The sequence below is a fragment of the Arvicanthis niloticus genome, chromosome 16 (assembly GCF_011762505.2).
Source record: "Arvicanthis niloticus isolate mArvNil1 chromosome 16, mArvNil1.pat.X, whole genome shotgun sequence".
NCBI lineage: Eukaryota > Metazoa > Chordata > Mammalia > Rodentia > Muridae > Arvicanthis > Arvicanthis niloticus.
Window position 1 is genome coordinate 48870592 of NC_047673.1, and position 13468 is coordinate 48884059.

Consider the following 13468-nt stretch of genomic DNA (forward strand, 5'->3'; position numbering starts at 1 on the left):
TTGAATTTATAGTCAGCTAAAATATAAATAAGTGCTATATTCTTACATTCTACCATATGAAAATGAATGTTTGGATTTAGGTCCTAAATGTACAGGGTACAATTCTCAAGTTTTTACAAAGTTTTTATAGAACATCAACATTGGCATGAACAACACGCAAGAAATGATCAATGGTTGTAGTTGTTTGTACCTCGAACCCCAGAACTTGGTTAGGAGCAGAGACATCAACCAGGACTACATAGTGAGCCCCTATTTTAATGAAGAAGAGAACATAAAAGAGAAAGAGGAAAGAAGGAAGCAAAGATGGAAGAAAGAAAGTTGGAAAGAGGAGGAAGGGAGGGAGGTAGGGAGGGAGGGAGAGAGGGAGGTAGGGAGGAAGGGAGGGAGGGAGGGAGGGAGGGAGGGAAGGAGGACAGATAGATAGTGATAAAGATAGATTAGATAGATAGATAGATAGATAGATAGATAGATAGACAGACAGATAGATAATCTGTATAATTTAACCAAATTATACAGAAAAACTATTTCACAGTCTAAATATAAAAGAGGTATTGAAAATTTTGTAAAATACGAGATACTACACTTTACTGCATATACCTAGCAAAGTACATCATCTTAAGGAAAGCACTGTATATATTCCTAAGGAAAATAAAAATAAAAATTAAATTGAAAATTAATAAGATTTTTTTTTCAAAAGAGAAAAACAGCTCATAAGCATAAGAGATTAATCTCATTACAATGGCTAATATGAAAATTACAAGTGATTATATATAAATTCCATTACAATTAATTGAAGAAATACTCATACAGGATGAAGTGCTTACAAGGAATTACAGCAATGGGAATTCAATCTATTACTGACCAACATGAAACTGCTATATGAATTTTGGAGAACAGCTTGATACAGCTTATGAAATGACTTCCTTAAATATACAAAATTTGATATATTTCCAATAAAATATTATCTAGCCCACAACTATATAAAAAATGTATATAGAAGGATTATACATGATAACTAAAATATAAAAAACAACCAAATAACCACAAATAGAATGTTATAGAAAACTAAACAACATAAATATGAATCAATTGGTTTAGCAAATTGACAATAATTAATTTTGAAAATAATTGTGAATGGAAAATAAATATCATTGAACATAATTAGAATTTATGAAATTTCAAACACAAGTAAAAAAATCAGAATTTGTTTAATAGTAGCTACAGAAATGCTAATACATATGGAGAAATGTAAGAGTAAACATGAAATTTAAGTGTTTGAGGAGGAACAATGGTACATTAGGACTGTATTTGATACATATAAATGTTTATTTAACTTTGAGACTCTATTCATGTATCTGAATAATTTTAAATGCCTTATTTAAGATATATCTATTCTCCAATAAGTATTAAAGAGCCTTAACATTAGTCATTTAAAAAATCAAAACTAATTCATTTTGAAAAGTACTACCAAGTTCTTTGAATAGTCTTTGATCCACATAGAGGCAAACCACAAAACATGTGACATGAAGCAGAAATAAAGGGAAAGTCATTGAGTTTGGATCTAAAATTGTTTGTACAAACTGAAGATATAACCATTCATGTAAAAGTAACTAACATTATTTAATAATTACATTTTGGGGGTCTGGAATGATGACTCAACAGTTAAGAATGCTTTCTGCTCTTCTAGAAAAGTTGAATCCAATGATCTCATAGTAGCACCAATGTCAGGTAACTCAAAAATGCCTGTAACTACAGCTCTAGGTGTTCTGATGACCTCTTCTGGGCCCAGTGGGCACTGTGCTCATGTATGCATATACTTATAAATAAGAATAAAACAAAACTTTAACATAGTGATGGTTATTATAAGTTGATGCCCAAATAATTGGTCTTTTATTTTACATAGTTTGATTTATAAATTATTTTAATCATAATGAAATTTTTGCAAAGTTGACTATCAGAAATATCAATTTATTTGACAAGTAATTCATAAATGAAAAAGCCAGAAAATTAATTGAAGTGTGACTTTGTCCTATAAACCTGCCATTACTCCATGTCCAAATATTTACTATTTTAATGTCAGGAATTGGGATAGATATACAGAGAAGAATTAGATCTAAACTAGCTCTACAGAGTCTTAGATAATCGATATTTATTATGTTAAAAAATTCATAAAGACCTAATGTTTTACATATTTTGGCTAATATCTACCAAAATTGTTCTGAGATTTAGCAAAGTACTTATTAGTAAACATTCATTCAATATTTTGTGACAATTTTTTATTATTATATTCTTATAGTTTTAGTTGACAAGGTTAAGTAAACATTTCAAAAAACCTTGTGCATTCTGAAGCATAAAGAACAGATGGTCAGATTAATACAGGTGAACTAAGGTTACAAAAATAAGAGATAAGAGGATTAGCAAGAGAAGCAGGTGGTGAGAAAAACAGTTCTGTGATTTCTCATTGGCTCCTGGTCAAGGTGGAAAGATGATATCTAAAAGAGGTCAATTCTCTTAAGACAGGAATCATCTTTGGGACAAGTTGCTTTAATGAAATAGAGAGGTGGGTTATTCTTGATAAAAAGAGGAAGACTGAGAAAAGAGTAAAAGGAGCTATAATTAGATCAGCATTACTTGACACAGAAGAACCCTGTACAATGTCAGGACAATCTACCGCTCCCTGCAATTATCCCGAGGGGATGAGTTTGTGCAAGGCTGACCAGGATGACCTCATATTGGGTAGTCATAGCTATGCTGCTGATGGAGTGCTTTACTGCTGTTCAAATATCTTTCCAAACAGTAGTTGTCCTATTTCTGTGGCACTCTCACTGAGAAACAGTAAAGTTACATCAGCTGTGTGAGAGAATGTGGGCCTTCAACCATGTACCATTCCCTTGCTGTGGATTTCAACTGATACATTCTCTTGAATTTTTAATTGAAGAATTCCATTTTTTTTCAATCTTTCCCCAAGAACATTCCTGTAATTTTCTCTTCAAAATCGCTCTGCAGCCTAGAACTCTACACTAATTTAAACCTAGTGGGTCCTATTGAACTCTGAGTCCGAGCATTACAAACTTCAGATTCCCAGATGCAGTAATTTACGGAATTGTCACAACCAATTAAAATTCCAAAAACTTGTGACATGACAAAGTTGCTTAGTACTGATATTTAGTTATAATTCGTCCCAATGTGTGACTCTGACTTGTGTTTACCAGCTCATATCATACTGATAAATCCCATGATGACTCACAGAACTATTTTTAAAGGACTTGAAAATATCCGATAATACAGATGTGCACATTTTCAATGACCTTCTCTGCAGCCAAGCAAAGGCTGCTCATTATTTGTTTTGTCTGTTTAGTTTGAATTCATTTGTTTCTGTCCCTTGTTGATCAGTGATGTTCCCACAAGACAGACATCCTTAGTGCATACAGAAGAAAAACTAACATGAGAACGTAGCAGGGAAAAACAAAACACTGATGTAACAGCACCACTCTGTCTGATGCTAAAGTCCATACCTGAGCGCAAAGCATCTTTCTGAATGCTCTCATAGTCATGCCAGTCTTTTCTTCTCAGACCATCTGTCCAGGAATAGAATTGCCCATCTCCTAGGCCCAGTGGAAATGTCTGTGGAAAAGGAAAGTATTCAAGCATAAAAAAGGAAGAATTTTCTTCTGCATGGATGATAAGCACAGCAGGGCCCACAACAAGCAATGCAAGAAGATTTGTTAATTAAATGGTGCCTCTGAACATTTTGAGATGAAAGCCATTGCTATTGACCTAAAAAACTCACACTCCAAAACCTGTTTTTAACCTTTAAAATGAGTGCATGCCCGTCCCACAACACTGCCATAAAACATTTTATTTAATCTAGAGATTTTGTTGACGATACCCCACCCCTCTAGTTGTCTTCATTTGCTTAATGTGTAGATATGAATCTCTGAATTAACTTTGTTTGTGATTGATAAAGCTTAATATGTGTTGCTCAAATGTATTTGAATGTTTGTTAATAATAGTAATAACTGTTCATAGAGTGTTGACTGTGAGACAAGTACTATACTAAACGCTTTAGAAGAGAACTTTTATGTCCTTATAACATTGTGTAAAAAATCCCCAATGTCCTGAAATTAGACTAGAGCCAAGAGAATTACATCAAACTTGAAAGCATTGATCCCAAGCCAAGGTTTGAGTTCATTCTTTGAAGCCAGATGTTGTGACCTTAATTGACACCAAAGTTTTGTATTTTAGTTGACATCTATTATAGGACAGCTCACATTTACACTGAAATTTCAAAAGGGCACCCATCTCTAAACTATGCCCAGGACCCATAGCTATGTGTCCTCCAAACCCAATGTGTTGGGATGGCAACTTATACACTTCCCTTGCTTACGTTGCTAGTATCACCCCATTTCTTGTGTTATGCTCAAGAACTGGAATATGAACCAAAAATTACTTTGAAAGAAATTTATTTCCACAAACTTAAGGATCACACAGAAAAGAGATACACTACATAAAGAAGCAAATTGTATAAGATAGTACTAATACCTACTCCATCATTTTGTTGACTAACCAGAACCTCTGTCATCTGTCCTAACTAAAGCACTTAGTTTTGAACCTGGCTTTTTTTTTTCGTGGCTTTAGAATGAATGTCAGCTGAAAACCATCCACTCAGATCTTTTCTCTCAAAGTAAGTAGTCAGGATTGGCTATAGGCGTATATGTTTATGTGTGTGCATGTATGTATACGTGTGATTTTGTGTGTGCATGTGTGTGTTGGAAGATTCATAACAATTAAAACTATACAAACACATGAGCAAAATCTAACTAGAAATGATAAGGAACTGAATTTAAAATATACATCCTGTGATTTGTGTCAGCTGTGTACTTATTTACAAATACTGTGCAATAATAAAACTACATTACAAGAGATAATGCTTCTTAAATGCAACTTGCAGATGCATTATTCTATATTATGTTATTTTTCTATATTTTATAGAAAATATTATTTTATATTATTATTTTATATATTATAAATTTAGTTTACATATTACACGACACTTGGAAATATCAGAAATGTGAAAAACACATTCTCTCTCATCACCTAGCATGCTCCATTTCTCTCATTTTAATATACTTAAGATAGAGAACAGTAAAATTGTAATAGTCTTTATTGTAATCTTAATTGAGATGTATTGAACAAAACCTTGATCATTACTTTCTCCACAAAACCAAAGACAGTACTGAGACCTACATATCAGGGAAACAAATAATTGGATTGCCATGAACTTTTCATAAAAAATAAAATCTCACAAGGCAGTCTATGAATTTTAGAACAAAAATTTTAATAGTACTTAAAAATAAGATACATCAATTTTATTCTGAGAGTGAGGTTTAAAGTGATAAAGACGTCTTTTATGTGGACAGTTGAATAATATTTTCCTCTCTAGTTTCAGCAAGCTGACTTCTGCTGAGGTCCACCCATTGCCCATACTCACCACCCACAAAGGATGAGTTTGAATGACACAATTTGTTTCTTGCAGGATATATTGATTTACTGATAAATTAGGTTCCCTGCCAGTTTAGCTAAAACACATCACCAAGCTATGTAGCCTTTCCCACTATACTTCCACCATGCTGCCAGGTCGAAGCTGACATCTATAATCATAACTCTATATAGAGAAGTTTCTACCTGAGGAATTAGAAACACAATGAAGAGATGGAGCATGTCATCAGAGGTCACTCCATAAGCAAGAGTTTTAAGCACAATGTTTGATGTCACTATTTATTTAGTTTGTTAGTATGGATATGGGGCCAAGTATTGCCGGACAAGGAAATTGTTTCCAAAGAAGACTTCTCCTTGAAAATAAAACCTAAGCCAAAAAGGCAAAAATTATCCCTTTCTTTCCTTTCTAAGCATATATTGGAAGGACATAAAGTCTTTCCCAAAGTTTGAGATAAATTATGAATATGTACATAAAAACAACTACAGTTGGATATGTTGGTTAATGGCTGAATTCCCAGCACTGGGGAGGCTAAGGTAGGAAATTTAAAATGATCCAGTCTGCATATGGTGAAACAGTAGCCTCCAACAAATTTCCAATAAAAAGGGAAAAAGAGAAAAGAAGTTAGGGAGACAGCTCACCAGGGTAACATGATAGTCATAGAAGTATAAGGACATAGGTCTTTCTTGCAAGGATGGCAGCATGTGATTATAATTCTAGTGAAAGAGTATAAGTTGAATAAGACAACAGTAAGATTGCTCCATATCTTTGACCAGAAAGGCTGCTCAAATCTGGAAGCTCCAGGTTTAGTGAGAGGCCATGTCTAAACATATAAAGAAGAGATCAATTAAGGAAGACATAAGTCATTGACATGTGTAAACCTACAGTATTCTGTAGCTCTGTAGCTTTTGCCTTCTAATTGACACATTCCATCCTAGAAAGAAGATTATTAAGACTCTTGAGTTTTAAAAGGCATTTTCTCAAAACTCAGAATATAAACAACTCAAGACTTTTAAGAAGTTCCTAAAACTTGCTAGAAGCATAAGACTTCTCCTTTTTTTGAGGTTACATGAAAAATTAAGACAGCTGAGAAGAGGGATTCTGTAGGCATAAAGCTTTGTGTGCTGTGCAAAATTTACCCTTGGGTTATTCAAATGCTAATTTCTCTGCCTTTTTATCTTGCTTCAGTCAGGGTACTGCATTGTAATGCTTTACCAAGAATCTCCTGCTTCTAGTTTATGTAAACATCTTACCATTTACTCTCTGCCTTGTCAATACATGCTGATCACCAAGTGGTTGGGTAGAATAAAGAACTGGGTGGGACTTCAGCCAGCTTAGACATGGAGGGTCAAATCTGCAGCAGAATGGAGGAATTGGAGCCATGAAGAAGGAGTCTGAGGAGCCAGATCAATGATAATATGCATATCATGGAATGGGGCTGGGAGGTAGCTAGTTTAGCATAGTAAGTAAGAAGATCCTCAATTCTTCATTATACATGGAGAGTAGAAATTGTTTTCAAAGAATACTTTGTAATAATATGTAAAAAGCAAATAATTATTTTAAAAGTTAGGAAATGAAGATGAAAGTATTTAAGGTGGATTATTTAACTGTTCAGCTATTGAGATAGAGTTTTGAAACAAATCTTTTTTCTTCTGTTTTGTTATGGGGCAATAGTATTTATTAAAACACTATAGACACCTCACTAATTCATCTTTCTTATTTATATTAAGGATAATTCATTTATAGGATTCTCAAACCTGTTGAGCTGACCACAGGCTTTCAGAGATTTCAAGGCTCCTGATTTAGTGATTTTCATTCATACTGGCCTAGACTTTGGTGATAGACCTGCCTTTGAGTTGACCAAGTTCTTCTATGGAAGAGCTCATTCATTCTCCTGGATCTAACACCATCACACAATAACCTAATTCTCAAGTTGTAGTTTGTTGTTATTATTACTTTGGTCTGTCTGTGGTTCCCTCTCTAGAGTGAGCAGATTTTTCTATGTCTCCCAAAGAATAGTGTCACCTCTGCCTCCCCCCCCAAAATAACACTAACTAAAACTGAGAGTGGTGACATGATAACATGTTTGTAATACTACTGCTAATGAGAATGATGCAAGAGGATCTTGGCTCATTGCCAGCATTGGAGTCTAGCCTGCACTACATAGTAAGTCATTGTAAGTTCAAAACAAGCTTACAATACATAGTAATATCTTGTACTGAGAAACAAACAACAAAAAATAACAAAAGCCCTAAAAGAGATGGAAAATTGAGCTAATCAAGAAGGCTTGAAGAGAAACATTGTACTAAAGAACAGGATATTCGTATTTACAATTTGTATGGATATTTTAAGCTGGGAAGTTGCTTAAGTAAAATTAAAAATATAAATATACTAGAGGGAAATAGCAAACGAAGCTATTTAAGATAATATTTTATCTAATAACAAATCCATAAATAAAAGTAATGCTACCTAAAAAAATGATCAAAGAATCATAATATGCAAGTTACCTACAAATTTGAAGGTATGTCTAAATAAAGTTATAGTTTGACACAATTATTACAGAAATCAGATCTTTCAAGGCGAGAAATAGGGTGAGGGTATTGCTGTTTAGCCTTACAGATGCAGATATTATTGAATAATTATAGTCAAAGTTGTTTCTAGTATTAGTTTTCCCTAAAAACAAACACCTTAAATACCGTGTTCATTTCTTATGTGTTCCAAAGCATTATTTGTACTCCTGTAATGTTAACTGGCATTTTAAGCATGTTGTATGTTTGAGGAGGTTTTAGGCTAACGTGAATCATGTGACACTTATGACTTGATAAATTATGTCTGAGGATTTCTCTTCTTAATACCTCTCCTATCTATATCCCAGATCCTCACCATCCAGCAATGTAAATTATCAGAAATACAGCCCAAATGTCCTAACACATGTCTATTAATAAAGGAAACTCAGTAGAAGACAAGAACTAATATCTTGTTCACTGACTGATTCTTAGGCTTAAGAGAGAGTTCACAGAGATAGAGACACAATTATCAGAGCAGAAGTTAAACTCAATTAGGTGACCATGTGTCATAATTTTCTAGAAAAGTCTCTTCACTGATGCACCATGAAATTGTGTATTCTTTCTACCTGACAAAATGGTTCATGAAAGAACATAAATCATAATCTATTTGTATAGAAGTAACAATTTCAAAACCACTGAGTAAACGGCCCATTAGTGATGTGACTTTTCCTATCATAATCTCCGATGATTGATTCCCTTGCCAGCTTCCTCCCCTTTCACATCCTGTGTCACTGCATGTGTATAGAAATATAGATCTATTATCTACACCCAGGTAAGATAAACATAAAAAAGCATTGTACAGTCATGGAGCATCTATTTCACACTTATCAGTAGAATACCCATTTATATGTGAATACCCTTTGACATTAGATCTTTGTGAACATTTTATTCATAGTTATGTTCTTACATATGATTAACTGTAAAATACCCCCAATGCAGAAACAATTCATTAAATAGAAACTACACATAATAGTTATAGCTTGAACCCAAAATCAATCTAAAGCTAATATATGTTTGAATAGGTCAAGAGAAAGTTTCTGGGGGTGAAACACTGCATATAAGCAATGAATTATCAGAGATGGCAAGCTAAAACGTGGGGTGAGTTCCTGGAATATACTGTTCTTGGGAGTGATACAGTTGAAGACTACATTGTCATTTCTTCTAATTGCACAAAGGATATTAAAACACTTTCTAAGAAACGCCAGTGTAAAAAACAAAACTACAAAAATGTGAATAAGAAGAAACTCTTTGTTGTTTCTTTTAGACCACTCTTAATTAACATAGTATATAAGGGATGTCACTAAGAAAATGTAGTTGTGTATCATTTGGAAAAAATGTATTCTAAAAACATTCTAGATTTTATAAATCAATAAATTGACTCATTTTAACAATAAACCACATATGAAACTTTGGAAGACACTATGATCTTCCAAAGAAGGACTGTGGATTCAGACACACAAAGAGTATCACCTTTGGTCTTAAATGATAGCAAGAAGTTTGTAATTTCTGTCTATTGCTTAGTAAGCTTGCATGGACTTAGTCTGATAAAGTTAGTACTATCTTAACCTACATCAAAGACTTTTAAGTAGTGAATCCAAGTAAGTATGCAGTGTTTACTTATTATAAAACAATTTGTTATTATAAAACTAATATCAATTCTGTAGATTCTCATTTACTTTAATTAATATTTGCATAATACTTCAGACTTTGGGAAGTTGTACAATTGTAGGAAGAAAGATTGTATACAGCACATAAAACATAATTTTGGAAAATTAACTTATGTAGATATTAATTTGATGTATGAATGTTTATATTGGGTCTGATTAAGTTCCTTTAAAGGCACCTGGAATCTTCTCTTTAGAAAATCTTCCACTACAGAAAAGCACTATCCTGGATGAGAAAAAATATATCATCAACATTTGTTATGTATTGTTACAATGTTATAAGCTCTGGGTGTTGAATAAAATTCCAGAAATGTTACACTTACATATTAATAAGGTTACAGATATCAAGTACCTAACATAAGGCAAAATTGAATTTTAGTCATGTACATCTGCCTTTAAAGCATATGAATTAAAAACAAACAAACAAGTAGTAATTTTCATTATTTACCATTATCCAAACTTTATTAAGTAAAATTATTTAGCTAAAGGTTAGAAAACAATGTGAGACAAACAAAATCCCACTTGGGACACTGAACTCCATGCAATGAGCATTAGGGGGGGGGTCCTGAAACTAAGTAGAAAAATGAAATGAAAACAAGGGAGAGGGGATAACATTGGAAATGAAAATAAATAAAATATCCAATAAAAAAAGAAAAATGTTAATTTGTTACTGTATTATTCCTGCATAGGAAGTAAATGTCAGAGTTTGCAGTCTGTTTTGAATGGTCATCAGAGAGTTTCTACATCTTCGCACACCCATAGAACATATTTATCAGTTAATACCAGGCAGAAAATTATTTTGAGTAGAAAAAACTCAACTTTTTAAAAAAATTTTGTATAGCTTCTTAAATCTGTCACTGTTAATATCCAAGAGCTGAGACAATGAAAAAACCTTGAGATGTTAAGTAATTCTGAAATCAACCCTCTTAAATTCATCCATTGATAACTGTAGCAGGGTCAAGACCTAGATTTGTGACTCAGGGAAAGGACTGCACTAGACTGTGTAGTCTGTACTTCGAGATTATAAACTTTCTCTATGGCAGCCAAAAGCATAGGTAGTTTATATAAAAATATTGATTTGAAAAAAAATTAACCTACTGAAAGGTTTGTAAAGCATATCATGTTGGTTTATGCCTTTAGGACATATCCACCTTACAATTGCTAATCTGAAACCCATTCCCAAGTATATGCTATGGCTTTACTCATAAGCCTGCATTCAAACTTCCTTCGAACTGGTGGGTGTTATCTTTACCCTTGGAAAGACTTCATTGATCATACTAAGACCTTGAGTTTCATTAAATAGCTTTTCTATCTATTATATGTAGATTCTATTTAATGAAACTCAAAATCCACTTCTTCTATGTACATCGTTTTTGAACTCTTAAGAGCACAGAGTGGTTTTTCTTGTAAGGTGATTAGAGAGATAATAACACTACCCAGCGTCATTACACACAATGAAACAAACAAGAGACAGAATGCCAAAAACAACATTGTCAGGAGACTGAGTTCTGAGAAATAATAACTCATCATAGTACTGGTTTGATTGTAAGATTAAAGGTCCATCAAGTGAGTGACTTGGTCAGTCCAGATTGTATTATGCAGAAAAAAACAAATGGAATTTTATACAATGCTATCATAAAAAACTATGTACCTTTGTATTTATGTTAGCTTATAGGATTAGTGTTTTCAAAAAACAAAGTCTTGCATAGTTTTAATAATAAAAACATTTTATTTTCAAAGTCTACAAGAATGTAATCACAATTCAGATGTCCTAATATATTTTTTATACTTTTCCAATTGTTGTATATCTAATGTTTAAGTTATGTAGTCCTTCTGTGGTCCCAAGGCCAGTTAAATATATTTTTACAGTCAAAAGTCAGGATTTCTTTCATTTTATGATTTCATGGGATGCTTGTGGAATTTTTTTCAAAGCTGTCTTCATGTTTAGAAAGCTGAAAAAAAGAAAACATACATTATTCTTCCTTATAATATTTTAAGTCATCATTTCTTAAGTTCATACTATGAGCATAACAAGTTGTCAGAAAACAGAACTTGCTGCAAGCAACTAGAGAGGTCTGCAGTGAGCAATTCTTACAATATGACCTTTGATCAGTTTTAATTTGTTGGTTATAAAACAAACAAACAAACCTCACCTTGGGAGAAGTTGGATGAGGTGAAATAATATGATCAAAATATAAAATATATTAATGAAAATATTTTAAATAGAAACAAATAAAAGGAGAAGAAACTGACTCAAAGTGCATAATATTGTTTCCCTTGATTTGAGGCAGGTTAAGGACTTGGCAGCAGTCTTAATCCTGTGGCCATAGTTTGGTTGCAAATAAATGTATGGTGTAAGAGAGTTGCGCTACTGACTCTCAAAATTTGTATAATTTTTAATTATATTTCTAGCAACACATGCCTATTAATTAGCAGGAAATCCCTCCCAGTATGACTGCTCTGCAGAGCATACCTGAGAGAAACATTGAGGAGATCGGCATCTTACAAAGATGAGAAGCCTGAAAGTTTGTTCCCCCAAATATGTATTTTCTTTGTAATTCCTAAGGAAAAATATAAAGAAAGGGAGAAAGGAAGAGAAAAGAAGAAAAGAAAGTTAGTATGGAAATTAAGATCACAATGGAAATATAAAAGCAATAAAAGATCATGTTTAAAAGAAAACATATTAACCTTCAGGAATCACCTGTCCCCCTCTTGATGGTAGATCCACACACTTGAAGTTTTCTTGGGTTTTAAGCTTGGGTTTCATGACCCCCTGATTATTTCTTCAGAAGGGCATCATGTGGTGCCTCTAGAACTCCACCCTATCAATTCATCAGGAAAGACATTAGCATCTCAGGTGTTCTCCAGGATCAATATTATCATAGTCTGTGATTCTATTTCCTTATTAATCTGAGCTTTCCCTGCTAAGTCAAAGGGAAATATACAACACAGAGAGATGAATGGAGAATTAGAGAGAAGAAAGCAATGACCTTTTGCCATGGTAGGTATGAATATGACATTGAAACGAAGAAAGGAAAAAGATGGTCAGGCCTTTCAAATTGTATGTCAAAAGTTGGTCTACAATGGTACTACTAAAAGAAACATAGTCTGCAAACAATAGATTCAATGGCACGCATGCTATTAAAGTTAGTTTACAATTAAATTCTTAAATGATAGTATGTGTGCTATATCTCTGATAACTCATAAAATATCCCTTTAAAATATGCTTTGTCTCAGATCACCATTGTTGTGAAAGCTAACATCACAATTGTGATTAAGTCAAATGTGTGCAGAAACTGCTGTGACTCCAGCCCCATCTCCAAGGACATCTTCTACTTTCAGTTTGTGAGGATTTTAAATGACTTTTATTGTAATATTAATTTTTTTATTGAAGGGAAGAATGAATACAAGTGAATCATGCAAATTTCATATTTAAAAGCCTCACGAATATAGTCTAGTGGCTTATCTTTGACAATAGCTAAGCTAGTGTTGAAATTCATTCCTCTTTGGGAAATGTAATGAAAAAAAATACACAATGTAATCACTAGAAATTTAACAAACTTTTTTTTTTTTTAATTTTCAGGACTGTAACACACAAACAGATCATTCATGAGTCAAACATTATGACATGTTCTGCTTGTATTAGTAATATGAGATTATATATGTACTTGTATATTTGTATATATGTAGGTTGGAGACAAGTTGTGTCTCTGTAAACAAGGAAGACTTCCAGCTCTCAA

At 33.0% G+C, this 13468-nt stretch overlaps 1 protein-coding gene across 1 annotated transcript in view; it reads right to left on the reverse strand.

Annotated features, from left to right (window-relative positions):
* Positions 1 to 13468, reverse strand: part of Galntl6 (polypeptide N-acetylgalactosaminyltransferase like 6) — a 1047155-nt gene that overhangs the window by 676601 nt on the left and 357086 nt on the right. Inside the window, exon 3 of the mRNA XM_034520732.2 lies at positions 3516 to 3624. Within this exon, the coding sequence (XP_034376623.2) occupies positions 3516 to 3624 (109 nt within the window). The remainder of the gene's footprint in view (positions 1 to 3515; positions 3625 to 13468) is intronic.